At 41.1% G+C, this 27,128-nt stretch overlaps 1 protein-coding gene across 1 annotated transcript in view; it reads left to right on the forward strand.

The window, feature by feature from the left end:
- The window catches only part of NUP210L (nucleoporin 210 like), a gene marked incomplete at its 3' end in the record, with an annotated part of 78,059 nt that overhangs the window by 40,584 nt on the left and 10,347 nt on the right, over nucleotides 1–27,128 (forward strand). The window contains exons 15-31 of the mRNA XM_082834566.1: nucleotides 2,641–2,833; nucleotides 6,289–6,377; nucleotides 6,587–6,691; nucleotides 6,987–7,088; nucleotides 8,086–8,214; nucleotides 8,754–8,881; nucleotides 10,276–10,408; nucleotides 11,991–12,053; nucleotides 12,420–12,599; nucleotides 13,000–13,080; nucleotides 13,169–13,300; nucleotides 16,450–16,608; nucleotides 17,797–17,888; nucleotides 19,058–19,232; nucleotides 20,120–20,295; nucleotides 20,989–21,206; nucleotides 22,849–22,988. Coding sequence (XP_082690692.1) covers nucleotides 2,641–2,833; nucleotides 6,289–6,377; nucleotides 6,587–6,691; nucleotides 6,987–7,088; nucleotides 8,086–8,214; nucleotides 8,754–8,881; nucleotides 10,276–10,408; nucleotides 11,991–12,053; nucleotides 12,420–12,599; nucleotides 13,000–13,080; nucleotides 13,169–13,300; nucleotides 16,450–16,608; nucleotides 17,797–17,888; nucleotides 19,058–19,232; nucleotides 20,120–20,295; nucleotides 20,989–21,206; nucleotides 22,849–22,988 — 2,295 coding nt within the window. The remainder of the gene's footprint in view (nucleotides 1–2,640; nucleotides 2,834–6,288; nucleotides 6,378–6,586; nucleotides 6,692–6,986; nucleotides 7,089–8,085; nucleotides 8,215–8,753; nucleotides 8,882–10,275; nucleotides 10,409–11,990; nucleotides 12,054–12,419; nucleotides 12,600–12,999; nucleotides 13,081–13,168; nucleotides 13,301–16,449; nucleotides 16,609–17,796; nucleotides 17,889–19,057; nucleotides 19,233–20,119; nucleotides 20,296–20,988; nucleotides 21,207–22,848; nucleotides 22,989–27,128) is intronic.

Raw genomic sequence — 27,128 nt, forward strand, 5'->3', positions numbered from 1 at the left:
CGCCACCAGGGAAGCCCCTAGCAGGGGTTTTGACAGGAATTTCATTGAATCTGTAGATTCATTTGGACAGCATTAACATCTGAACAATATTGTCTTCTGATTCATGAACGTGAGCTATCTTTCCATTTATTTAGGGTTTCTTTAATTTCATTCAACAATTTTTGTAGTTTAGAGCAGTGGTCCCCAAGCTTTTTGGCACCAGGGACTGGTTTTGTGGAAGACAATTTTTCCATAGATGGGGTTGAGAGGGTGTGTGGGGGGATGTTTCAGGCAGTAATGCGAGCGATGGTTCAGGCAGTAACGTGAGCGATGGGGAGCGGCAGATGAAGTTTTGCTCCCTTGCCCGCCTCTCACCTCCTGCTGTGCGGCCCGGTTCCAAACAGGCCGAGGACCGGTACTGGTCCGTGGCCCAGGGGTTGGGAACACCTGGTTTAGAGTATATACTTGCACTCCTTTTGTTAGATTTATTCCTAAATATTTTATTCTTTTTGATGCTATCATAAAGATAATTATTTATTTCATTTTCAGATTGTTGCTCTTGTATAGAAATACAGCTGATTTTTGCATGTTAATCTTGTATCTTACAACACTGCTGACCTCATTTATTAGATCTAATAGTTTTTTTGGTGGGTTCCTTAGGGTTTTCTATACACAAGATAATGTCATCTGAAAATAGAGACAGTCAGACTTCTTCTCCCTTTCCAATCTGGATGCCTTCTTTTTGTCTTCTTGACTAGTTTCCCTAGCTAGAACCCCCAGCACAATGTTCAGTAGAAGGCAAGGACAGACATCTTGTCTTATACCTGATCTTAGGGGCAAAGCTTCCAATCTATAACTATTAAGTATGATATTGGATGTGGATTTTTCATAGATGCCCTATATAGGTTGAGGAAGTTTAGTCTGTGGAATGTTTTTACCACCAGAGTTTCACGTTTTGTTCAATGTTCTTTCTGTATCTGTTGAGATGATTGTGTGTTTTTCTCCCTTTTATTCTATTAATATGGTGTGTTACATTGATTGATTTTCATGTGTTGAACCAACCCTGCATTCCTGGGATAAATTCCACTTGTTTATCCTGTATAAACCTTTTTATATACTCCTTCAGCTTGCTAGTATTTGGTAGAGGATTTTTGCATCTATATTCAGAAGAGATTTTAATCTGTAGTTTTACTTTCTTGTGGTATCTTTGGTTTGGTATCAGAGTAATACTGGCCTCACAGAATGAGTTGGGAAGTATTAACTTCCCTTCTACTTGTTTGAAGAGTTTGTGAAGAATTGGTATTCATTACTCTTTAAACATTTGGTGCAATTCACCAGTGAAGCTATCTGGGCCTAGGATTTTTGTTGTGGGATGTTGTGTTGTTTTTTTAAATTACTTATTCAATCTCTTTACATGTTATAGATCTAGTCAGATTTTTTATTTCTTACTGAGTCAGTTTTGCTTGCTTGTATATTTTGAATTTTCCTATTTCATTTAGGTCCTCAGAGTTTTGGTGTCCAGAACTTTTATAGGGGTTTTATTACATAAACATGATTATTAAATCATTGACCACATGTTTAAACTTGACTTCTAACCCCCCTCCCCTCCCTGGAGGTCAGGTTGGTATCACCTGGCTCAAAGTCCCATCACTATAATCACATGGCTGGTTTTTCTAGCATGACCAGCCCCCATCCTGAGTCACCTTATAAGTATAAACTCAAGTGTGATCCAAGGGGTCCATCATGAATAACAGATACACTCCTATCACTCAGGAAATTCCAAGTGTTTAGGGTTGCTTCTCAAGAACTGGGGACAAAGACCAGCCGATTTCTTTCTTTTATTTATTTATTTATTTATTTATGGCTGCATTGGGTCTTCGTTGCTGCACGCGGGCTTTCTCTACTTGCAGCGAGTAGGGGCTACTCTTCATTGTGGTGCATAGGCTTCTCGTGGTGGCTTCTCTTGTTGCGGAGCATGGGCTCTAGCCATGCAGACTTCAGTAGTTGTGGCACGCGGGCTCAGTAGTCGTGGACATGGGCTCTAGAGCGCAGGCTCAGTAGTTGTGGCTCATGGGCTACTTGTTCCACGGCATGTGGGATCTTCCCGGACCAGGGTACGAACCCATGTCCCCTGCATTGGCAGGCGGATTCTTAACCACTGCGCCACCAGGGAAGTCTGTCAAGATCAAATTTAGATCAAAAATTTAAAACAGGTATAAAAGACGTTCTGGGGGACATTTGGGGAAATTGAAATATTGACTATACAGTATGTAACACTGAATTAATGTTAATATTCTTATGTGTGATAATGTAGTTTTTGCTACTCATTCTTAGGAAATGCATGCTGAAATATTTAGGGGTAAAGTGCCATGATACCTAAATCATTTGGAAAAAAAAAAAAGACACACACACATACAAATACGGACACAGAGAGTATGAAAGTAGAGGGAGAGATAGAGAAAGCAAATGGTGGATTGAGATGAAGTATATATAGGTATTCACTCTACCATTCTTTTATGGTATTCACCATACCATATCTGTACCTTTGAAAACTGTCAAAGAAAAAATATTGGGAGAAAACATGATCCCTGGCTTCAGGAATGTCTTACCACCTCTTAAACTATTGTTTCTTTTCTTTTTTTACTTTTTATTTTAATACAGATTCCTGTATCAAGCCTGAGAGACACAGTCCTGGAACTGGTAGTGTTTGATCAACACAGGAGAAAGTTTGATAATTTCAGTTCACTGATGCTAGAATGGAAATCCTCAAATGAAACACTAGCTCATTTTGAAAATTACAATTCAATGGAGATGGTAGCAAAGGATGATGGCAGTGGGCAGACCCGGCTACATGGTATTGTAAATATTTATGAATCCTTTCATATATCTACTAAATGGTTCTGCACTAAATATTTCCTTGTGGGTGACAGTCTATTTATCCTGTCTCACCTTTCACCTTCGATCTTCGTATTTTTTAGAAAACATAAAGGTAGATTCCCTTGTTTGCAAAGCTAGGGCCTAGAGTCCAACGTTTCTCACAAGAACACAAAATTAATTTTAAAATGTATTGGTTACCTATTATTTACCTAAAACTTTGGAAATATTATTCATTTGTTAGGCTGTGTTTATTGAGTGGCTACTACATGTAAAGCCCTCTGTTAGGCACTTGGAGATATAATGGTAAATGAGACACTCACAGCTTTTGCCCTCATAGACTTACAGTCCAGTTGGGGAAACTGGACTTTAAACATTACATTGTGTTAGGTGTTTTGAAGGGCAAATATGGGATTCATTAAGAGCTTATAACAGGAGAACCTAACCTAGTTTAGATCAGAGAAGACTGCCCTAAGAAAGTTGCATGTACTCTGAGACCTGAAGAGATGGCAGAAAGAGGAAATAGAATGAACTAAATAAGTGAAGTGAGACTGACTTAGAGACGGGGCAAGAGGCGCAAGATGAGGTTCTAAGAGGGCAACAAGCCCTCAGGGGCAGTAGCCCATCAAGCCTTTGCTTGTATCACATTTGCTGAGGTCCTATTCTCCAAAGCAAGTCACCTGGCCAAAACCAGAGTCAAGGTAGGCCAGGACTACTCAAGAGCATGGATACCACCAGGCATGATTCACCACAAGACATTAATATAACAATCTAGGGCTTCCCTGGTGGCGCAGTGGTTGAGAGTCCGCCTGCCGATGCAGGGGACGCGGGTTCGTGCCCCGGTCCGGGAAGATCCCACGTGCTGTGGAGCGGCTGGGCCCGTGAGCCGTGGCCACTGAGCCTGTACGTCCGGAGCCTGTTGCTCTGCAACAGGAGAGGCCACAACAGTGAGAGGCCCACGTACCGCAAAAAATAAAAAAATAAAAATAAATAAAAAAAAAATAACAATGTACCACAAATCAATCCCAAAAGTAAAGAAGACAGTGACACAAAGGGTAACTTTTAGGTTTCTGGTATGAGTATTTGGTAACTATTCTTTTCTTCTAACTTTTTTTTTTTTTTTTTTTGCGGTACGCGGGCCTCTCACTGTTGTGGCCTCTCCTGTTGCGGAGCACAGGCTCCGGACGCGCAGGCTCAGCGGCCATGGCTCACGGGCCCAGCCGCTCCGCGGCATGTGGGATCTTCCCGGACTGGGGCACGAACCCTTGTCCCCTGCATCGGCAGGCAGACTCTCAACCACTGCGCCACCAGGGAAGCCCTCTTCTAACTTTTTATTTTATAGCGGAGTATAGTTGATTAATAATGTGTTAGTTTCAGGTGTACAGCAGAGTGATTTAGTTATACATATACATGTGTCTGTTCTTTTTCAAATTCTTTTCCCATTTAGATAACTATTCAATTCAATAAGAAACATTAAAGAAATAAGATTTAAGCTTTCCCTTACCCACAGGGAGTTTATACTCAGGACAAGTTTAAGGGCTTAACTAGAGAATATGATAACATAATATTAATATGTATATGATACTATAACACCAGAATACCAATAATATGATACAGTTAATGTAAAAAGTGGTAGGGAAGAAAGAGATGCTCCTTATATCTGTAACAATCAATAACCAAATACCATCCATTTTATTTTCTAAAGGTTTTCTCTCTTCCTCTCTAACTTTATCACTAATGTCCTCATAACCTCTATCCTACATCACCATAGTAGCCTCCTAACTGATCTCAATGTGTCTCTCCTACCCTCTAATCCACCCTCCATACTACTGTCCAGAATGATCTTTCTTTTCTTTTTTAAAAAAATTTATTTGTTTATTTATTTTGGCTGCTCCGGATCTTAGTTGCAGCATGCGGGATCTTTAGTTGCAACATGTGGACTCTTAGTTGTGGCATGCAAACTCTTAGTTGAGGCATGCATGTAGGATCTAGTTCCCTGACCAGGGATCGAACCCGGGCCCCCTGCATTGGGAGCACAGAGTATTGCCCACTGGACCACCACGGAAGTCCCCAGAACAATCTTTCTAAAATACAAATCTGGGGACTTCCCTGGTGGTCCAGTGGTAAAGAATCTGCCTTACAATGCAGGGAACGTGGGTTCAATCCCTGGTCAGGGAACTAAGATCCCACATGCTGCAGGGTAACTAAGCCCGCAGTGACACGCATTGTCATTGTGTCTTTCTGGATAAAGTTCATATGTTGCAGCTTAACATACCGACCCCTGCCTACTTCTTTGGCTTCACTTCTTATTACCACCCACATGTATTCTACATTTTTATCATACTCAACAATTTTAGATCCTTAACCATGAAAAGGCTTGTCATACCTCTTTCCTTTGCATATGTTTTATTTTCTCTTTACTTGCATCTTCAGTAGGCTAAAATCTTCCTCTAGTAATCTAGGAGTTTTCTGTTCCTCTATATTCCCAATCTAAGGAGAAAATTCCTTCTTTGTGTTCTTATATATTCTGTATTATGTGCTCTGTACATACTTCTATAATAGTACTTATCACACTGTATTGCAGTGGTTGGTTTACCTCTCAGCCACCCTCCTAAGCTGTGGGTTTCTTTGAAGGCAAGAACTATGTTGTTTTCTTCTTCATCTCTGTATCCTAATTACTTGTCATAGTGCCTAGCATATAGTTAGGCCCTTAATAAATCTTTGTTGATGAAAGAATGTAACATCATGAGAAAATGCTTTACAGTTTTACGCATGATCATCATGTGTTGAGGATAAAATAAGAGTTGTCCTAAGTAAAGTGGCACATTCATGTTAGTTAAATTAAAAAGAAAGAAAAAAGAATGAATGAGTAAAGCAGGGTCAGATTATGGACAGCTTCAAGTACTAGTTTAAGTAGTTTGAATTGCTCTAATAAGGACTAGTTAGCGATTAAAAAAATTTTTTTTTTCATTTAAAATTTTTGAGTAAGGGACTGACATGACATTTACATACACAAAACAGATTAGAAGCATGAAAAGTCCCAAAGGACAATCTCTTTATTTCTCACTTTTATTTTTAAATCAAACAAAAATTTTCCCGTACCCTCTTGTCAGCTTATTTTTGGACTCACAAACCATTAGAGCTGGAAAGAATTTTAGATTTTGTCTGTCCCAACCCCTCATTTAATAAAGGAAGTGAGAAATAAAGTGATTGCCCAAGGTCACATAGGAGTATAATTGCAGAGTCAGCATAGAACCCCAGTTTTCCGTTTCTTGTGTATTTCCTTATTCACTGTTTTTTGGGTTTGTTTTTGTTTTTCTCCCTGAAATAAAACACCATTTGGAAAAAATTAGGGCAGATTTTTGGTTTTCTAGAGACACTTTTGTATTCTACATGTTATTGTTTCTCACAGGGTACTTTTTTGCATGTCTCCAGGTCAAAGAATCCTTAAAGTACATCAGATAAAAGGGACTGTACTCATTGGAGTCAATTTTGTGGGCTATTCAGAGAAGGAAAGTCCAAAGGTAAAATGGAGACTATTATATAAAAAATATTAATTAACTGAAATTTAAGGCTCCTTAGAAGTCATTTATATAACTGATGTAAATCTGAGAACTATGCACCTCTATGAATCTGTTATCTTTGGCACTTGAAAGAGTACTGGAATCTTCACTCACTGAGCTGAGGAATTAAAAGTTTGTATTTACCTTTGTGGTTCTTATTACATTTCTAGGAACTTTCCAACTTGCCCAGATCTGCAGCTGTAGAGCTGCTCCTGGTAGATGATGTAACAGTATCGCCTGAGAATGCTACCATCTATAACCACCCTGATGTGAAGGTAGAAGCTACACGGGTCTAGCTAAATGGAATCATATTGGAGGGGAGAGGTTATTAAAATTAATAGTATAACAATAGAAAAGCTCACTTATGTGTTGAAAAGCAGCGATTCACATATATAATGCATATATAATAATTATCCTTAGCAGTAATACTTTAATAGTCATATTTTGTCTTTTGTCCACTGACCGTAATCTTTTAATTTCATACTCTTTCTTAGGTAAGTAGAAGTTATTTTCTTTGAATTTTTTATAAACCAAAGGGAACAGAATATTGTTTGTCTGATTTTTCCACAGGAAATATTTAGCCTTGTGGAAGGATCTGGTTATTTTTTAGTCAACAGTAGTGAGCAAGACATTGCCACCATCACTTACCTGGAAGCAGAAAGCTCTGTCCAGGTGAGTTCTAGAGATATTCCCAGACTGATGGTCTCAGGTCAAAGCTCATTCTTAGGAGAATGATTGGAAAATTTTTATTGGGTGTCTCAAACTTGTTACAAAAAATAACATTTGTGTCTTTTTCCTTTTTTAACCTACATCATAGATTCTTCAAGAAAAAAAGAGGGTTTTTTTTGTTTGTTTTTTTCTGTAACTAGCTATAATATGTGGCAATTTTTGGCTCTGATTGAATGGAAACAGTGTAGGAGACATCTAATTATAAGATTTCCATTAAAAGAAGGTTAATTTTTATAAATTTAAAAGCACAGAACTGTGTGGATAGTTAGATATACTATTGACTTTATAATTTGAGTATATGGTATTTTCAGCCAGGACATGGCAACTTAAAATATTAAGCTGACTCCATAGTCAATATGCCAAGAGATTTGCTTTTAGTTGACTTGTAATAATAAACAAATATATTATATTAACATATGTATTTATTTCCTTCAAAGAGCTCAAAGGAATGTAACTTACTGTAGTCATAATGTTGCTTTTTAAAAGAGGAGATTGAGGCCCTATGGGCAAAGCATGTGAAAAACCATGCTGCTGTGCAGGAGCTGTAGTACAAGAAGGAAAAACAAAGTATCAGTCCACCCAGTATTTTCTCTCCCTCCTTGTGATTGCATATAAATGTACATGATTTTCTTCCTGAATCCTTTCCCTGTTCATAATTAAGAAGCTTGATATGTATGTTGGATTCTGCTTGAAATCAATCAATTTAAACTCTGCTCTTTATCAGTTAGTATTTGTTAAGGGTACATATTTTGCCACAAACTGAAACATCACTTTAAGGGTACATATTGTGCTATGCCTGAAACATATAATGTGACCTCTCAGAGTTCCCATCACAAAGAAAGTAAGATATTGTATTTTCCACTTTGGGTGGAAATAATTGCTATGATTATGCTTGGAGCATGTTTGCTTCTTTACCCAGCTACCATCTTCTTCCTTCTAGTTAGTTCCAGTACATCCAGGATTTCTCAGCTTGGAGGTCTATGACCTGTGTTTGGCTTTCTTGGGTCCAGCAATGGCTCATCTCACGGTGTCAGACATGCAAGAGCTGGAGCTTGATTTGATTGATAAGGTGAGAGATGTTTGCTTTCTCTCTTAAATGAAGCAGGCGTCATTCTCACTTGTTAGCATCACCTAATATAGTCTGTGCTCAGCTACCATGTGTGTATACCAGGCCCTTTGATGATATTAATGGAAATACCTGCCCTTAAAGAACACAATTCCAACACTAAACATGATGGAGATAAATAGAGTGTTAAAGCACAACTTAGGGACTTCCCTGGTGGTCCAGTGTTTAAGACTCCATGCTTCCAATGCAGTGGGTGTGGGTTCGATCCCTGGTCAGGGTACTAAGATCCCATGTGCCACAGGGCATGGCCAAAATAAAAAAAGAAAAAAACAGTTAAAAAAAAAAAGAACAACTTAAAAGAACAACTTAAAAGAATACACATAGATTAGGCTTACTAGATCAAAGGCTGACCAGGAACATTTAGCATGAAAAAAAGAGCTTGCCACCTCTAAGAGTTAAACGGCCCTAGGTGAATGAGACATCTCTACTAAAATTACCTTTAAAAAATTATTTTTTTTTAATTTTTGTTTTTTAACCACTAGGTTGAAATAGGTAAAGCTGTGTTAGCAACTGTGAGGGTTCTTGGCCCTTCCAAACGCCCGTTCCAAAATAAATACTTCAGGAACATGGAGCTCAAACTGCAGTTGGCTTCTGCCATTGTCACCCTGACGTGAGTACCATTTCAATACTCCTTTCTTGGGGACTTCCCTGGTGGTCCAGTGGTAAAGAATCCGCCTTAGGGACTTCCCTGGTGGTGCAGTGGTTAAGAATCCGCCTGCCAATGCAGGGGACACGGGTTTTATCTCTGGTCGGGGAATATCCCACATGCCGCGAAGCAACTAAGCCCGTGCGCCACAACTACTGAAGCCCACGCACCTAGAGCCCGTGCTCCACAACAAGAGAAGCCACCTCAGTGAGAAGCCCACACACCGCAATGAAGAGTTGCCCCCTCTCGCTGCAACTAGAGAAAGCCCGCGCGCAGCAGTGAAGACCCAACACAGCCAAAAATAAATAAATAAATAAATTTATTTTAAAAACCAATCCGCCTTACAATGCAGGGGACGTGGATTAAATCCCTGGTCAGGGAACTAAGATCCCTCATGCCGCGGGGCAACTAAGCCCATGTGCCACAACTACTGAGCTTGTGTACTTCAGCTAGAGAGGCTGCGTGCTGCAAACTACAGAGCCCACGCGCTCTGGAGCCTGTGTGCCACAACTGGAGAGAAGCCAGCGTGAAGATCCCGTTTGCCGCAACTAAGACCTGACGCAGCCACAAATAAATAAAATAAAATAAATAAATGATAAATAAATCTTTAAAAAGTATACTTCTTTCTCCCTATGCTTAATACCACAAGAATATCCCTCCTGGTAGCCTGGTTAGCTCTCCCTTAGGTTATTTCAGATTTTCTTCTTTCCTTTTTTTGTAACGGTACCTTTCAGCCCATACTCTCTTCCCATATTCAGCTCTCTACAAAATACCCCTTCCAGATCCTCAGATGTCTTATTTTGGGCCTAAAATCATGTGTCTCATTAATATTTCCATTATATGAAACTTCTCCTTGGATGATATCCTTTGGGGGTGCTTCAGACTTGAGGACCTTTAAAAAATCTAGAAGTAGAGGCACTGGTATTGCCCTCTGCGAAAGGGAAGATACAGGAATTCTGAGGCAATTTAGCATTTGCAGTTTTGCCAGTCTATGTTTATATTGCTCTTATCCATTTGGAGACCAAGAACAAATTTTTGCCCTTCAGGAGCCTCTGCCATTGCTATGAACTTTGTCTTGACTCTGGAAGTTATTTTCTGGTAGTTCCTTCTAAGCTGAGTTAATATGAGCAGAAGATTGGGAATTCCCTGGTGGTCCAGTGATTAGGACTCTTCGCTTTCAGGGCCGTGGGCCCGGGTTCAATCCCTGGTCAGGGAACTAAGATCCCACAAGCTGCACCACATGGCCAAAAAAAAAAAAAGAAAAGAAAGCAGAAAATGTTAAGCACCTTAGAAAGATGCATAACTGTCCACTCTTAAAACCAAGTTTTTCTCACCTAGAAATTTGTGGGTCTTTGCAGGCTAATGGAGAAACAGGACGAATACTCTGAAAATTATATCCTTCGAGCTATCACTATTGGGCAAACCACACTTGTAGCTATTGCCAGGGACAAGATGGGGAGAAAATTCACGTCGGCTCCTCGGCAAATTGAAGTAAGGAAATTATCTCATCCAAAATTCATACTTCGTCTTCTTTATAAATTTTATAAATTTCCAGTGGTTAGGACTCTGCGCTTTCACTGCTGAGGGCGCAGGTTCCATCCCTGGTCCGGGAACTAAGATCCCGCAAGCTGTGAGGCATGTCCAAAAAAAGAAAAAAAGTAGAAAAGAAAGGTAATTGTAAATATAATCTTTTTTAATTTATTTTTTACATCTTTATTGGAGTATGAATTGCTTTACAATGGTGTGTTAGTTTCTGCTTCATAACAAAGTGAATCAGTTATACATATACATATGTTCCCATATCTCTTCCCTCTTGCGTCTCCCTCCCACCCACCCTCCCTATCCCACCCCTCCAGGCGGTCACAAAGCACCTAGCTGATCTCCCTGTGCTATGCAGCTGCTTCCCACTAGCTATCTACCTTAACGTTTGGTAGTGTATATATGTCCATGCCTCTCTCTCGCTTTGTCACAGCTTACCCTTCCTGCTCCCCATATCCTCAAGTCCACTCTCCACTAGGTCTGTGTCTTTATTCCTGTCTTACCCCTAGGTTCTTCATGACATTTTTTTTCCTTAAATTCCATATATATGTGTTAGCATACGGTATTTGTCTTTCTCTTTCTGACTTACTTCACTCTGTATGACAGACTCTAGGTCCATCCACCTCATTACAAATAGCTCAATTTCGTTTCTTTTTATGGCTGAGTAATATTCCATTGTATATATGTGCCACATCTTCTTTATCCATTCATCCGATGATGGACACTTAGGTTGTTTCCATCTCCAGGCTATTGTAAATAAAGCTGCAATGAACATTTTGGTACATGACTCTTTTTTTTTTTTTTTTTACTGTATTGTTTATTTGTGGCAAACTGTTTTTTTGGTTTTTTTTTTTTTTTTGCGGTACACGGGCCTCTCACTGCTGTGGCCTCTCCCGTTGCGGAGCAACAGGCTCCGGACGCGCAGGCTCAGCGGCCATGGCTCACGGGCCCAGCCGCTCCGCGGCATGTGGGATCTTCCCGGACCGGGGCGCGAACCCGCGTCGCCTGCATCGGCAGGCGGACTCCCAACCACCGCGCCACCAGGGAGTCCACCATTTTCTCAGGGTATATGCCCAGTAGTGGGATTGCTGGGTCATATGGTAGTTCTATTTGTAGTTTTTTAAGGAACCTCCATACTGTTCTGCATAGTGGCTGTACCAATTCACATTCCCACCAGCAGTGCAAGAGTGTTCCCTCTTCTCCACACCCTCTCTAGCATTTATTGTTTCTAGATTTTTTGATGATGGCCATTCTGACTGGTGTGAGATGATATCTCATTGTGTAAATATAATCTTAATGACCACTTTTATTACAGTGAGTGGATACGTAATAACTTATTTAATCATTCTCACTTAAGTAATTTATAATTTTTTGCTATTATAAATAAAATTTGCATTTATAAATAAAATACATTTTTGTATATAACTTCATTGTACATAATTAGGATTTTTTTCCTTAGAATAAGCTACGTGATCATTTACTATGAACCTGACTGTAGTTAATCACTGTTGTCCTTTTGGTTTTCTCCTTCAAGGTGTTTCCTCCATTCAGACTTGTTCCAGAGAAAATGACACTGATTCCAACTAATATGATGCAGGTGATCCAAAAGCCAGAAATGAGGCTTTCTCCCCATCCCACCTCTGCTCCACCCCAACACACACATACACATACACCTCTTCCTGTTGACCTTCCCTTGTCTACTCTCAGCCAAGTACAAGAGGATTTGATAAAGAAGAAAATTAGTATTTTCTTTGTTCTATGAGAAACGTGGTATGAACTACTTCTTGGAATCCCATGGATCATTTATAGCACTTCCATCTCATGTGCATTTGAGGTGATGTGGCATATGCTGGTTGGAAAGTGGGGGAAGATGAAAAAGTCGAGTTACTTGGACAAAAGGTTGGGAAAGGAGATGTGACTTCTCCCCAAGGTCCAGGCATTCACTGGTGTGTTTACATTCCAGGTAATGTCTGAAGGTGGCCCTCAGCCTCAATCTATCATTCACTTCTCCATCAGTAATCAGACCGTGGCTGTTGTTAATAGGAGGGGCCAAGTTACAGGGAAGGTAGTTGGCAGAGCTGTGGTCCATGGCACCATCCAGACAGTAAATGAAGATACTGGAAAAGTCATTGTGTTTTCCCAGGTATTGGTTCTTTGTTCTGTTCTGCTTCTACTCCTCCATCTGGGAATCACTGGGAGGTAGAGGAAGAAATAGTGATGGGGAGGGTGTCAACAGCCCAGGGAAGTCTTTTCAGTCCCCTCATTTGGTATTCTCTTAACCAGGCATGGGAAATATGTAATCTTCAGTGAAAAACCCACAGAGTACTTGGCATTGTTATAAGACATAGTCCCTATACTTAAGGAATTGTTTCAAGAACAAATACAAAACAAACAAAAACAAACAAACAAAAAACCTATATCTATGGCATGTTTGTTGTTGTTGTTGAATGCCCCAAATAACAACAAACAAACTAGTTATCATAAGCATCCACCCCACGGACACTCCCTCTTAGCCTAAGCTTGCTCTCCACCCTGTTGAGCAGGATGAAGTGCAGATTGAAGTTGTGCAGCTAAGGGCTGTTAGGATCCTTGCAGCTGCAACTCGACTCATCACAGCTACTGAGGTCAGTAGGATGGCTCTGTTCCAGGTTCATTACTTTGATAATGCCAGCTGGACAGGATGTATAGCACAAAACCACTCTTCATTTTCAGATGCCAGTTTATGTCATGGGAGTGACCAGTACCCAGACCCCTTTCTCCTTCAGCAATGCCAACCCTGGGCTCACATTCCATTGGTCCATGAGCAAAAGGGACGTATTGGATCTAGTGCCCAGGCATTCAGAGGTATAAACTTATCTGTTTATTATATTACCTTAGGGATCTTGATACTAAATTTATTTTATTTCATCATAAGTTTTAGACTAACTCACTTCTAAACTACACAATATTATTACTTACTCTTTTTCCAATTGTTCTGTGAATGCTGGAAACCTGAAAATCATATGAAGAATCCAAATTTGAGTATTCAGATAATACTATATGATGTTTAACATACTTTGCTGGAAAGAGCTCTCAACAAAGCAATGCTTCCTTTGATGTATTTGTTGTTGTATAATGTTGTATTTGTGAGCAGATACTGTGTTACATGAATAACACATTATGAATATAAAGTATTTATACATAAAGTTTAAATATATAATCTTTCAACATGTTCAGACACAATTATATTAATAATCATGTTTGTAGTGCATGATGGGCAGTTGACATTAAGAAAGGTGGTTGCGGGCTTCCCTGGTGGCACAGTGGTTGAGAGTCCGCCTGCCGATGCAGGGGACACAGGTTCATGCCCTGGTCTGGAAGATCCCACATGCCGCGGAGTGGCTGGGCCCGTGAGCCATGGCCGCTGAGCCTGCGCGTCCAGAGCCTGTGCTCCGCAACGGGAAAGGCCACAGCAGTGAGAGGCCCGCATACCGCAAAAAAAAAAAAAAAAGAAAGGTGGTTGCTGAGCACACTCCTGGGCCCACACTACTAGGAGCTGGGGAAGAACTGGAATCCTACCTTGAGCATGAAGGGTGCCATGGGTGTCATGGGGCTGTTGTGGGCCACCAACTGGCAGCTGATTCTGGACCTTATATCAATGGCAAATTTAAGAAGGACAATTAATTAAACTCCTCCACGGTTCCCTTTGGTGGTACCGGCTCCTCCCAATTCACCTGCTGCATCTGGAATGGCCAAAGCCCTCAGGATGGCTATTGAGGAAATCCACACTGCAACATGAGTCTTTATGTTTTTTAAAATAGCTTTGATGTTTTTTGTTTTTTGTTTTTTGTTTGCGGTATGCGGGCCTCCCACTGTTGTGGCTTCTCCCGTTGCGGAGCACAGGCTCCGGATGCGCAGGCTCAGCGGCTATGGCTCCCGGGCCCAGTCGCTCTGCGGCATGTGGGATCTTCCCGGACCGGGGCACGAACCCGTGTCCCCTGCATCGGTAGGCGGACTCTCAACCACTGCGCCACCAGGGAAGCCCAGCTTTGATGTTTTAATACATATAGCACTAAACCTTACTCTGAAACCTGAAAAAGAAAAAAAAAAAAAAAAAAAGAGGTGGATGCTACAAACTTTACCTACTTCACAACGTTGTTACCTGATCATCAGTTTAATGGAACCCACCCAAGATGGTCCAGGATCAGTGGCAGCCACTTAGGTCTGAGCTTTACCTTAGGAAGAAGGAACCTGGGGCCAAGGTACCCAGTAGGTCACAACTCAGTGCCCACAAAAACAAAGAATTAGACCTTGAGAGAGATCAGAGTGGTTACAGAAGCTAGAATTAGGTCATTTCTGGAGCCAGCTAAAAAGAAAAGTCTGGAAAAAATTTAAAATTTCCAATTTTCTTAAAATATCCTAGATCTGTAATCTAGGGAAACTCTAGTGGTTGAGTCTTCTGTCTGTCATGGACTGCACAGAGCCTGGTTATACTTGGAACTGAGGAGAGAGAGAACTGTACTTAGTTTGGTAGAGTTCTGCAGAAGGATTTGGCTTTTTTTCTTGAATAGCAAATAGGAATTGTGTGAAAGGAGGGGATGGCCTAGGGTCTTAGCATCTATTCTACTTCTCCCTTCCTCTAATTTTCTTATCTAAATAATCACTCTAACGGAAGAAATGATTGAGAGCCATACAAAGATTTTCTTCCCCTGCCTTGGACCTCAATAGAAAGGTCTCTAATGCCTTACAAGGTAGACTTCCTGCACTGTGGTGTCACCATTTAGAAATTCACTTGGATTAAACAATTATAAACCACTCATTCTTTAGCATAAGACTTGCTTCCAGACAATTGATTGAAATCTGCACAAAGAGATGGGAATTTTTATGTAGGGGAGGAGGGAAAGGTGAATTTGGAACTTGGAACTCTGTATGAGTCAAGAGAGTGAAGGAAGGTCTTGAGCGCTCCAGACAGCAAAAATGCAGAGGAGATAGAACGCGAAATGAGTGCCAAAAAGGTAGGCAAGTGCCTACTTCAATATTTGCCTTAGGGGACTTCCCTGGTGGCGCAGTGCTTAAGACTCCGCGCTCCCAATGCAGGGGGCCTGGGTTTGATCCCTGGTCCAGTAACTAGATCCCACATGCATGCCGCAACTAAGAGTTCGCATGCCATAACTAAGGAACTGGGGAGCTGCAATTAAGGAGCCCGCCTGCCACAACTAAGACCTGATAAACAAACAAACATAAATAAATAACATTTGCCTTGGTGTTGGCCCTCCCTTCCCTCTTACCAGAAATCTGTCAAGGCCTAATCCTTATCCAATCTAGACTAGAATGGTGAGTGAAGCAAGTGAGGAAATGGTCAGCTAGTTTAACACAATCCTAAAACAACAGCTTCCCTTTCTTGTCCTCTTCCTTCCTTGCTACCACTCTGAACTCCAGGAGTAGATTACCTCACTTCTCTCATCTCAAGTTCTACTGTTTCAAGCTACTGAGGATACCCCTTCCTTCATTTCCATTCTTCTCCTATCAATGAATTGACTTCTTGCAAGATAAGAATTCTTGCATAGGAGTCTTTCCAGAATTAGTTGAGCACTGAACACAGAAGTTTACTTTAGGGGTGACTATGTTTCTGGGAATATGAAAATAAACCCTGGGGGAATTCTCTGGTGATCCAGTGGTTAGGACTTGGCACTTTCACTGCAGGGGCTCGGGTTCAATCCCTGGTTGGGGAACTAAGATCCCACAAGCCTCAAGGTGCAGAGAAAGGAAGGAAGGAAGGAAGGGAGGAATGAAGGAAGAGAGAGAAAGAAAGAAGGGAGGGAGGAAGGAGGGAGGGAAGGAAAGGAGGAAGGAAGGGGAGGGGAGGGGAGAGAAGGGAAGGGAAGGGAAGGGAAGGGAAGGGGAGGGAAGATAAGCCTGGAACTCTAATTTTTCTAGATAGCTATTTTCAACAAAGAGGGAAGGGCACAGTGTTTATTCATGAATATTTCTTAATCCTTCCCTTTACGGTCTAGGTTTTTCTACAACTCCCAGCAGAGAATAACTTTGCCATGGTTGTCCACACAAAAGCAGCTGGTCGGACCAGTATCAAAGTCACTGTCCGCTGTATGAACAGTTCCTCTGGGCAGTTTGAGGGGAATTTGTTTGAACTGTCTGATGAAGTTCAGATCCTGGTAAGGTCCCAAAGCTAAATCTTGTTTCTGTATATCAAGGAGAAGAAAGTTATATTCTCTTACCATCCATGAAGAGCTTAGTCTGTATAGAGATAGAGAAATTGCTAAAGGGATCTCTGGAATAGGCTTATGGTTTCTAGATCTTTGTTATTCCTGCTAATTGCTTCTATGAGCACTGACATTAGAAACTACAGCACATGCACTCCCCTCAACTCCCAGCGCAGTGAATACAGTATATGAACACATAATAACTAAAGAGGAATTAATTTCTGATTTGTTCTGCCTAACACAGATATTATGATACAGTCCACTTAGCTATACTCACAGGTAGAATGAAATCCTATCCTAACTTCTGGTAAGGTATGAGAGTACAAATAGTTTCTACAGATGTTCTCAAGCTGAAAGCTACATGGCCCTATTGTTTTTAGAACTCAAAGAAAAACTGTTTTTTTGTGTGGGGCAAATAAGTTTCTCTACCTCTGAATTTGGGACTAATTTTTTTTCCTTTCCTTTATTTTGGCTTTGGTTCCCTGATTCAGTAAGGGGTAGAGGAAAAAGCACTTTACCAGAAGGCAGAAGACCAGAATAGTGCCCTTGCTAATTAAATACTACAGGTTCTTCATTCTCAAATCTCTTTTCAGGTTATTAGAACTAAAATTAGAAATTTCAATGGGACTTCCCTTGTGGTGTAGTTAAGAATCCGCCTGCCAATGCAGGGGGCACAGGTTCGAGCCCTGGTCCGGGAGGATCCCACATGCCACGGAACAGCTGAGCCCGTGCGCCACAACTGCTGAGCCTGAGCTCTAGAGCCCACGAGCCACAAGTAGAGAAAGCCTGCACACAGCAACAAAGACCCAACACAGCCAAATATAAATAAGATAAATAAATTTATTTAAAAAAATTAGAAATTTCACAATTATTTCATACCTAATATCTAAGTAATGTAGGGGATGTGGTAAGTGTAAACTATGCCCAGTCCCTTGTAGTCAGAAGCAAGGCTAATATTAGGTTATATATTCTACACTACCTAAATAAGTTTTAAATGCCTGGCTCATTTTGGAAAGCAGAACTGTGGGACATTGGGCTAAATTGAAATTGGGCAGACTTGATTTGTAGTTGTCCATTTGTGAGTAAAGGTCATCATTTGTCTTTTCCGGAAATGAGGAAAACATCATTTTCTCATTCTAGGTGTTTGAAAAACTCCAACTTTTCTACCCAGAGTGCCAACCTGAACAAATTCTGATGCCCATGAATTCTCAGCTCAAACTCCATACCAACAGGTAAGGAGAATGGAGAAGAAGACAGGCCAGGATCCAACTTTACCCTCAGAGAAACACTGCACAGGGAAAAAAACATTGCCTTCTAAGGTGATTTTTCTAACCCACAAATAATTTTTTTTAGTTGAAGTGAAATTCATATAACATAAAATTAAATTGTACAATTCACTGGCGTTTAGTACATACACAGTATTATACAACCATCACCTCTAGTTCCAAAACATTTTCATTACCACCAAAGGAGGCCCATACCCATTAAGCAGTCTCTCACCATTCTCCCCTTCTCTCAGTCCCTAGCAATCAACTAATCAGCTGTCTCTGTGAATTTAAATATTGTGTATTTCATGTAAATGAAATCATACAATACGTGACCTTTTCTGTCGGCTTCTTGCAGTTAACATGTTTTCGAGGTTCATCCACATTGTAGCATGTATTGGTACTTCATTCCTTTTCATGACTGAATGATATTCCATTGTATGAATGTAACACATTGTTTACCCAGTCATCTGTTGGTGGACTTTGGTTTGTTTTCCCCTTTTAGCTATTGTGGACTTTGGTTTGTTTTCCCCTTTTAGCTATTGTGGATAGTGCTGCTATGAACATTCACGTACAAGTATTTGTTTGAATACAGTTGGCCCTTGGTATCCACCAGGGATTGGTTCCAGGACTCGCACTCCCACCAAAATCTGCAGATGCAAAAATCCAGTCTATAAAAATGGTGTAATATTTGCATATATGCACATCCTCCTGTATACTTTAAACTATTTCTAAATTACTTATAATACCTAAGACAATGTAAACGTTATGTAAATAACTGCCAGTCCAAGGCAAGTTCAAATTTTGCTTTTTGGAACTTTTTGAAATTTTCAGCCTGTGCTTGGTTGAATCTGCAGATGCAAAACCGATGGATATGAAAAGCTGACTGTACCTGTTTTCAATTCTTTTAACCAAATAATTTTTTAATGATAAATATGTAATAGTATTTAATTTTTAAAGAGATAAGCATAATCCAAAGGCTGACTTTTACCTGAGGAAAAAATAACTACACAACATGGAGAATGGCAAGCAGTTTTCTCAGAGTACAGCTAACAGTAATCCTGGCAATCGCTACTCCTTTCTTTCTTGTCAAACAGAGCCCCCAAGAGATGCCATTTGCTCCGTTTATTCCCTAGGGTAGGGGCCGCCTTTGTGAGTTCCCGTGTTCTCAAGTGTTTCCCTAATTCATCTGTCATTGAGGAGGACGGTGAAGGGATCCTGAAAGCTGGTTCCATTGCAGGTACTGCTGTGTTGGAAGTCACTTCTATAGAACCTTTTGGAGTCAACCAAACAACTGTAACTGGGGTTCAGGTGAGTTCAGGGACTTACTCAAAAAAATAAAAGGAATACCATGGCCTTAAGAGGCAGATTTCCTTTTTTAAGAACTAGAAACTTCTCTGGAAGTCAGAAATGAACTGTAAGATAAGAGGACAATCTTGACATGAACCATCAAATTAAAGTGGACTTTACAGTCCTTGTTATAAAAGAGATTAGCCTCAAATTGGTATGAATGTCTTCTGAGCAGATTTGGCAAAAGGGTTGGTGTGGGAGAAGCGTAGAACCATTGCTATCAAAATTAGGCTTTTTTTTTATAATTTTTTTTTAAATTAGAAGAGACCTTAGAGGTAAGTTAGTCTAAAACAAACAAAAAAATGTTTTTTGTGTTAAAAATCTAGTATATTCCAGCTTCTGTGTTGCTCCTTTTACGTATATTATCTTTTTTAACTACCACAAAAACCCTATGAGATAGGCATTATTAGCCCTATTAAACTGATGATAAATATGAAACCTAGAATGATTAGATGAAGATATGAAATAATAAAGCTAGGATTCAAACCTGGACTTCCCTTACTGTATCACAGTTTATCTCTTGCAGTGTGAAAACAAAATTTACAGTATTCTTGATAAATGATCAATTATTTAACAATAAATATTGACACTTGGCACAAAATAAGAAGAAATGCAGTCCTTTCCTCAAAAAGCTCCAGCTTGTTTTCACATTTCCACTGTTTTAGTAATTAAAAAGCCATTTCCTGTACTGTCATATTTCTTTTTCACTCTGTCATCTGAAATCAAGAGCTAACTATTTCCTACAAAAGAGGAACAGCATTTTTATCATTGATTATAAGTCTCAGAATAAGGTCTCAGCTCCTCTCCAATGCATCCTTCTCTGTACTAGTAGGTTTTGTCTCCCACAGGTAGCACCAGTGACATACCTGCGAATGAGCAGCCACCCCAAGCTATACACAGCTCAAGGAAGGACCCTATCAGCCTTTCCCTTGGGCATGTCTCTCACCTTCACTGTTCAGTTTTACAATAGCGTTGGAGAGAAATTCCACACACACAATACCCAGCTTTATCTGGCTTTGAACAGGTATGGAAGGCAAAGGAATGGTGTTGACATTGTGGTAGACATCTTATTGATTAACCTGGTATTATCTAAAAGCTCCAGTAAATTCCTCCCATATCCTGCAGTTGGAATCTGATCTTTCTTTCTTTCATTAAGATGGGAAAAAAACAGAATTAGTTGTTCAATGAAGAAAAACTTCAGTATGTTTTGAATTTGACAAGTCCTAGTTCATACAAAGCTCCTGTAGGGAGCCAATTGGAGTATTATCAAAAAGCCATACTAAAAAAAAAAAAAAAAAAAAAAGAAGCCATACTGAAAAAACAATTTTTTTTAATTAAAAAAAAAAAGCCTAGGGACTTCCCTGGTGGTCCAGTTAAGACACTGTGCTCCCAATAAAGGGGGCACAGGTTCGATCCCTGGTCAGGGAACTAGATCCCACATGCCACAGCAAAGATCCCACGTGCTGCAACTAGGACCGGGCACAGCCAAATTAATTAATTAATTAATTAATAATGATTTAAAAAAGCCTAGCTGGGCACTATATATATAAATGTAATAGACCTGATCCCTGGCCCTAGTTGCTTACTCTCCATTGTAGAACTCCATCTGAACTTTTGAGCTATTGAATATAAAATGTTGTGATAGGGTCTGCCTCCAGAACTGTTTCCTAACTATTGACTCTTTTCAGAGATTTCTACCTTTCATGTCTGCTTTCAGAGATGACCTGCTGCTTATTGGACCAGGGAATAGGAACTATACTTACATGGCTCAGGCTGTGAACAGAGGGGTGACACTTGTGAGGCTCTGGGACCAGAGACATCCCGGCATGGCAGATTATATTCCTGTTTCTGTAGAGCACGCCATCGAGCCAGACACCAAGCTTACCTTTGTCGGAGATGTCATCTGCTTCAGTACTCACCTCCTCAACCAGAATGGTTTGGATACCTTCCCTGTCTCAACCTCACAACTGACAGGATTAGAAAGCAACTCATCCCTTAGATGATTTTTTTTTTCCAAATTATCTAAAATCTAAGGGGCTCTCTGAGAAAGAAAATACTTTTGTGTGTTTTATTTTTCATGTTAACTGATATTTCTCAGTTTAGTGCCCATTTCTCTCCATAGCCAGCCAATTAGAGGTCAGCCAGTAATATTTACCAAGTGTCTACTGAATATATAGGCAGTGTAGAGTACTGTGCCTTCTCCTCCATTCCCGGCTTCTGAAGGAGGGTAACTGCTAAGTTGAACATCAGGAAAGGATGAAATAAAAGGAAAGGGCAATAAGGCTTTAGTTCTAAGAACCAATTGTGTGTACACTGTTTTGTGAGGCACATCTGAAGGCCTAACTTCTACATATACCATCACTGTAAGAAGGTTTGGCCTTGTACCAGGCTACACTATACTCTTGATCAGCAAAGCATTTCTGTTCTAAGAAGTACTACTGAGTTACAGAAAATCAGTCTTGGGTTAGGAAATGTGTGTTATATCTTTAGGCTTCCAGGTAGCATATCCCAAAATGGTATATACTGACTGGGTATATGCAACCAAATAATCCATCCAAGTAAGGCTGGCTGGGGTGGTATGTGGCTTGGGCTTTGCGTCCTCTTTGGGGAACTATGGATACATATGTCTGGGTAAAGTGATGTAATACTGGACATTAACTGTATATTTTGGACTTGATACAAAGCAAACTCTATTCAGCCTAGGTCAAATCCTCCAGTCCTGTAACAGTTGACTTGTAAGCAACCACTACTTACTAACATGTAATCCATGGCCAGTGAGCTAACTGTGCTTACAATACCATGATTGTTAATCTTTTGTCAGTGAAGCAGAGGCTTTTTTTACTCCCTTTTCCTAGGTTCTGTCAGGACTGTCCCTCTGTCTTCCATTCTGGAATTTTTTGGGCATCTCAAATCCATACCACTGTGGATGAGGAAGCAGAAGGGCCACATGCCAGGATCAGTAATCTAATCTAATATTTGACATTCCTCTGCCACCTTGGGACTTAAACCTAAGTAAACGAATCCTCTCTTCTGCCAGTTGACACTTGCTTGCAGTCTTCCTGCTGATATCAATCAGTAGGTCAAAGCAGATTCATCCTTAGCAGGGTCTATACAAAGTTTAATCAGAGTGTTATTCCTATGTGTAAAAAGCATTTTTCTTTTTCCTAAGGAGAATAGTTACATTCTCCAACTAAGCAGCTTCTTTTGTGATTGTGAAGGTCAGCAGTTCCTGTTTTATTTTGCTGGCATGACATACGAAGGGGAACCCGACATTAAGAAAACAACGTTAGGGACTTCCCTGGCGGTCCAGTGGTTAAGACCCTGAGCTTCCAATGCACGGGGCCTGGGCTCGATCCCTGGTCAGGGAATTAAGATCCCACGTGCCACGTGACGTGGCCAAAAAAAAATTTTTTTTTAAAGAAAAGAAACAAAGTTACCCTCAAAGCTGGGTGCTCCTCCTGGGAAGGGATATGTATGCTTGAATGGTCTACTGACTTGGATTCTGAGTAAGGTTAGAGTGACCAATTTATATCATATCAAAGGTTGCAGCCAAGTGCTTTCTCTTGTTTTTTCCTAGGTGAACCCGGGATGTGGATGATTTCCGCTAATGACAATATTCTACAAACAGACATTGTCACTGGGGTAGGAGTGGCCAGGAGTCCAGGAATAGCAACAATTTTTCATGACATTCCAGGACTAGTGAAAACATATCGAGAGGTAAACCTAATGTTATGAGTTGAAGGGTTCATGGGAGTTCCCTGGTGGCTTAGTGGTTAGGATTCCAGGCTTTCACAGCCGTGGCCTGGGTTCAATCCCTGGTCAGTGAACTAAGATCCTGCAAGCCATGTGACGTGGCCAAAAAAAAAAGAGTTGAAGAGTCTAGAGTAACTATTTCAATATATGAGAATATGCATATAGAGAGCACATCCTATGAAAAGAAATACACTCACATATCAGATATAAAGCCAGCCAACAAACTTTACTGGAACATAAAGGTGAATCGTGATTAAGGTTCTTAACCAAAAGAATGACTAGTCTGATTTATAATTTAAAATATCACCATGAGGGCGTCCCTGATGGCACAGTGGTTAAGAATCCTCCTGCCAATGCAGGGGACACGGGTTCGAGCCCTGGTCTGGGAAGATCCCACATGCCATGGAGCAACTAAGCCCATGCGCCACAACTACTGATCCTGCGCTCTAGAGCCCGCCAGCCACAACTACTGAGCCCGCATGCTGCAACTACTGAAGCCTGCATGCCTAGAGCCCGTGCTCCACAACAAAGAGAAGCCACCGCAATGAGAAGCCCGCGCACCATAATGAAGAGGAAGAGAAAGCCCACGCGCAGCAATAAAGACCCAACACAGCCAAAAATTAATTAATTTAAACACATATATATGTGTGTGTGTGTATATATATATATATATATATCACCATGGCTACTGGTTGGTACTAAACTGTAGGGGCAAGAGTAGGAGCTGAGGGCTACCCTGGTGGCTCAGTGGTTAAGAATCCGCCTGCCAATGCAGGAGAAATGGGTTCGATCCCTGGCCTGGGAAGATCCCACATGCTGCAGAGCAACTAAGCCCGTGTGCCACAACTACTGAGCCTGCGCTCTAGAGCCCGCGAGACACAACTACTGAAGCCTGTGCGCCTAGAGCCTGTGCTCCGCAACAAGAGAAGCCACCAAAATGAGAAGCCTGCGCACCGCAACGAAGAGTAGCCCCAGCTCGCCACAACTAAAGAAAGCCCACACGCAGCAACAAAGACCCAATGCAGCCAAGAAACAAAAAAGAGTAGGAGCTGAGAGACAAGTTGGGAGGCTATAATTGCAGTAACGCAGCTGAGTATGATGATGGATCAGGGTGATAATAGAGGAGGTGGTAAAAAGTTGATCAGATTCTAAATATATTTTATAGGTATAGTTGATACAATTTCCCAATAGATTACTATATGTAGAGTGTGAAAGAATCAAGAATGACTTAAGATTTTTGATTGAACAACTAAAAGGACAGAATTACCATCAACTGAAATGCGTAAGACTGTAGGTGGAACAGTTTTGGAGAGAAGATCAGTTTTGGACATTTAAAGTTGGATGTCTATTAGATGTCAAATGGATGTGTTGAGGTAGCTAGATAGAAAAGTCTGAGAGTCATTGGCATAGATATTTAAAGCCATAAGATCGGACTCCCCTGGTGGTGCAGTGGTTAAGAATCCACCTGCCAATGCAGGCGACACGGGTTCGAGCCCTGGTCCGGGAAGATCCCACATGCTGAGAAGCAACTAAGCCCATGCACCACAACTACTGAGCCTGCACTCTAGAGCCTGCAAGCCACAACTCCTGAGCCTGCGTGCCACAACTACTGAAGCCTGTGCACCTAGAGCCCGTGTTCTGCAACAAGAAAAGCCACTGCAATGGAAGCCTGTGTGCTGCAACTACTGAGCCCACACACCACAACTACGGAAGACCACAAGCTCTAGGGCCTGAGTGCCACAACTACTGAGCCCACATGCTGCAACTACTGAAGCCCGTGTGCCTAGAGCCTGTGCTCTACAAGAGAAGCCACTGCAATGAGAAGCCCATGCACCGCAACGAAGAGTAGCCCCCACTTGCCACAACTAGAGAAAGCCCACGTACAGCAAGAAAGACCCAACACAGGCAAAAAAAAAAAAAGCCATAAGATCATCAAGAGAATGAGTGTAAATAGAGAAGAGGTCCAAGGACTAAGTTCTGGGGACACTCCAATATTAAGAGCTCTGAAAGAAGAACAGGAACAAAAGAAATTTATAGGAATTTATAAGATTTATAGAATGACCAGAGAATGGGACTTCCCTGGTGGTGCTGTGGTTAAGAATCCGCCTGCCAATGTAGGGGACATGGGTTTGATACCTGGTTTGGGAAGATCCCACATGCTGCAGAGCAACAAAGCCCGTACACCACAACTACTGAAGCCTGTGCGCCTAGAGCCTGTGCTCCGCAACAAGAGAAGCCATCGCAATGAGAAGCCTGCGCACTGCAACAAAGAGTAGCCCCCGCTCTCCGCAGCTAGAGAAAGCCTGCATGCAGCAATGGAGACCCAATGCAGCCAAAAAAAGATAAAGAAAAATTAAAGAAAAGAAAAAATTTATTAAAAAAAAGAAAGAATGGGCAATGGGAGGAAAACCCGGGAATCCTGGTGTCGGGGAAGCCAAGTGAAGAAGGTATTTCAAGGAGGGAGGGGGAGATCAACCACATGAAAGCTATTGATGGGTCAAATATGAAAACTGAGAAATGACTGATGGTTTTTTGCAATATGGAGGCTGGTGACTTTGAGGAGTAGCTTCAGTGGAATAAAGGGACTGGAAGTTTGATTGGAGAATTGAAAACGAGGACTTGGAGACAGTCCTCTTCAAGGAACTGGAGTCGAGTTTGTTTTGTTGATTGTTTTTTAAAATGGGAGAAGTAATGGCTTAGGAAATGATTCAGTAGAAAAGGAAAATTTGATGTAGGAGTAGGGAGAATTGCTTAAGTGATACCCTTGAGTAGGTGAGATGGGTGAACAAGTGAATAGGTAAGCTTTATAAAGCCTTTCCTATTTCCCCCTTAAATATATGTAACATCTCCTTCCTCTGTGCCCAAAGAATTTGTTTGTTCCTCTTTTCATTCCTCTTAATAGCTATTATTTTTTGAGCATCTACTATGGGCTTGGCACTCTGCATCTATTTTTTTTCATTTTTCTTTTTTTTTTTTTTTTTTGCGGTACGCGGGCCTCTCACTGCTGTGGCCCCTCCCGTTGCGGTGCACAAGCTCCGGACGCGCAGCCTCAGCGGCCATGGCTCACGGGCCCAGCCGCTCCGCGGCATGTGGGATCCTCCCGGACCGGGGCACGAACCCACGTCCCCTGCATCGGCAGGCACACTCTCAACCACTGCGCCACCAGGGAAGCCCCTCATTTTTCATTTTATATACAGTACAACTACCATTTTTAATCTTCTCAACCCTGCAAAGTATTATCCCAATTTTATAAATGAGTAAATTGCCCAATAAGTGCCCACATGGTATCTGGTACCTTCTTTTATAGAGCTCTAGTCGTTAACATAAATAATTACATATAGATGGCATGATAACATAAATGATCACGTCAGAAATGCTCTTAGAATAAATACAGAAGAAAGTCACTAATTCTGCCTAGACATTAAGGCTAAATTTTCCACAAATGACATTTAAACTGAATCCTGGGATTAGGAATTTGGCAGAAAAGAAAGGGAGAAGGCATATATGTACAAAGGCAAATAAAAAGTATATGTTGTGTTTGAAGACCAATGAATAAATCAGGGTGGCTTCAGAGTAAGTTTTAAGGGTAGAGAGGGAAAAATTGGATAACATTCAAAGAGAACTTGTATCATGAGCAGATAAGAGGGTTGAGGAGAAAGGCAGCATGAGAAGACAACTAGAAAAAGGGGCTGAGAAGGTTCTAGGTGCTAGAAAAGCAAGGAGAAAGGTGTCACAAAGGCAAGGGAGAGAATGCGCTATGATGTCAGAGGCTACAGATAAGTCAAAAGGTCATATTTCAGTTGGTGTACTTCGTAAAAATGCTCATTTAATTATTCACTAACTGGTAGACAATCACTGAGGCCTGTTATATGTCAGTGATTATGCTAGGCTCTGGAAATACAAAGAGAAAAAGACAAAACTCCTTTCCTCACTGAGCTCTTAACATAACTAACTTGATTTAGTTACCGAGTCTAAGCTCGTACTGCTCGCTGCACGACAAGCCAGTAATCGAGAGGCAAGTTGTTGTTGGGGGGGGGGGGGGCAAGGAATAACGACTTTATTTGGAAAGCTACCAAATTGAGAAGGTGGTGGGCTCCTGCCCCA

This window comes from Leucopleurus acutus (assembly GCF_964270905.1).
Source record: "Leucopleurus acutus genome assembly, chromosome: 2".
Classification (NCBI taxonomy): Eukaryota; Metazoa; Chordata; class Mammalia; order Artiodactyla; family Delphinidae; genus Leucopleurus; species Leucopleurus acutus.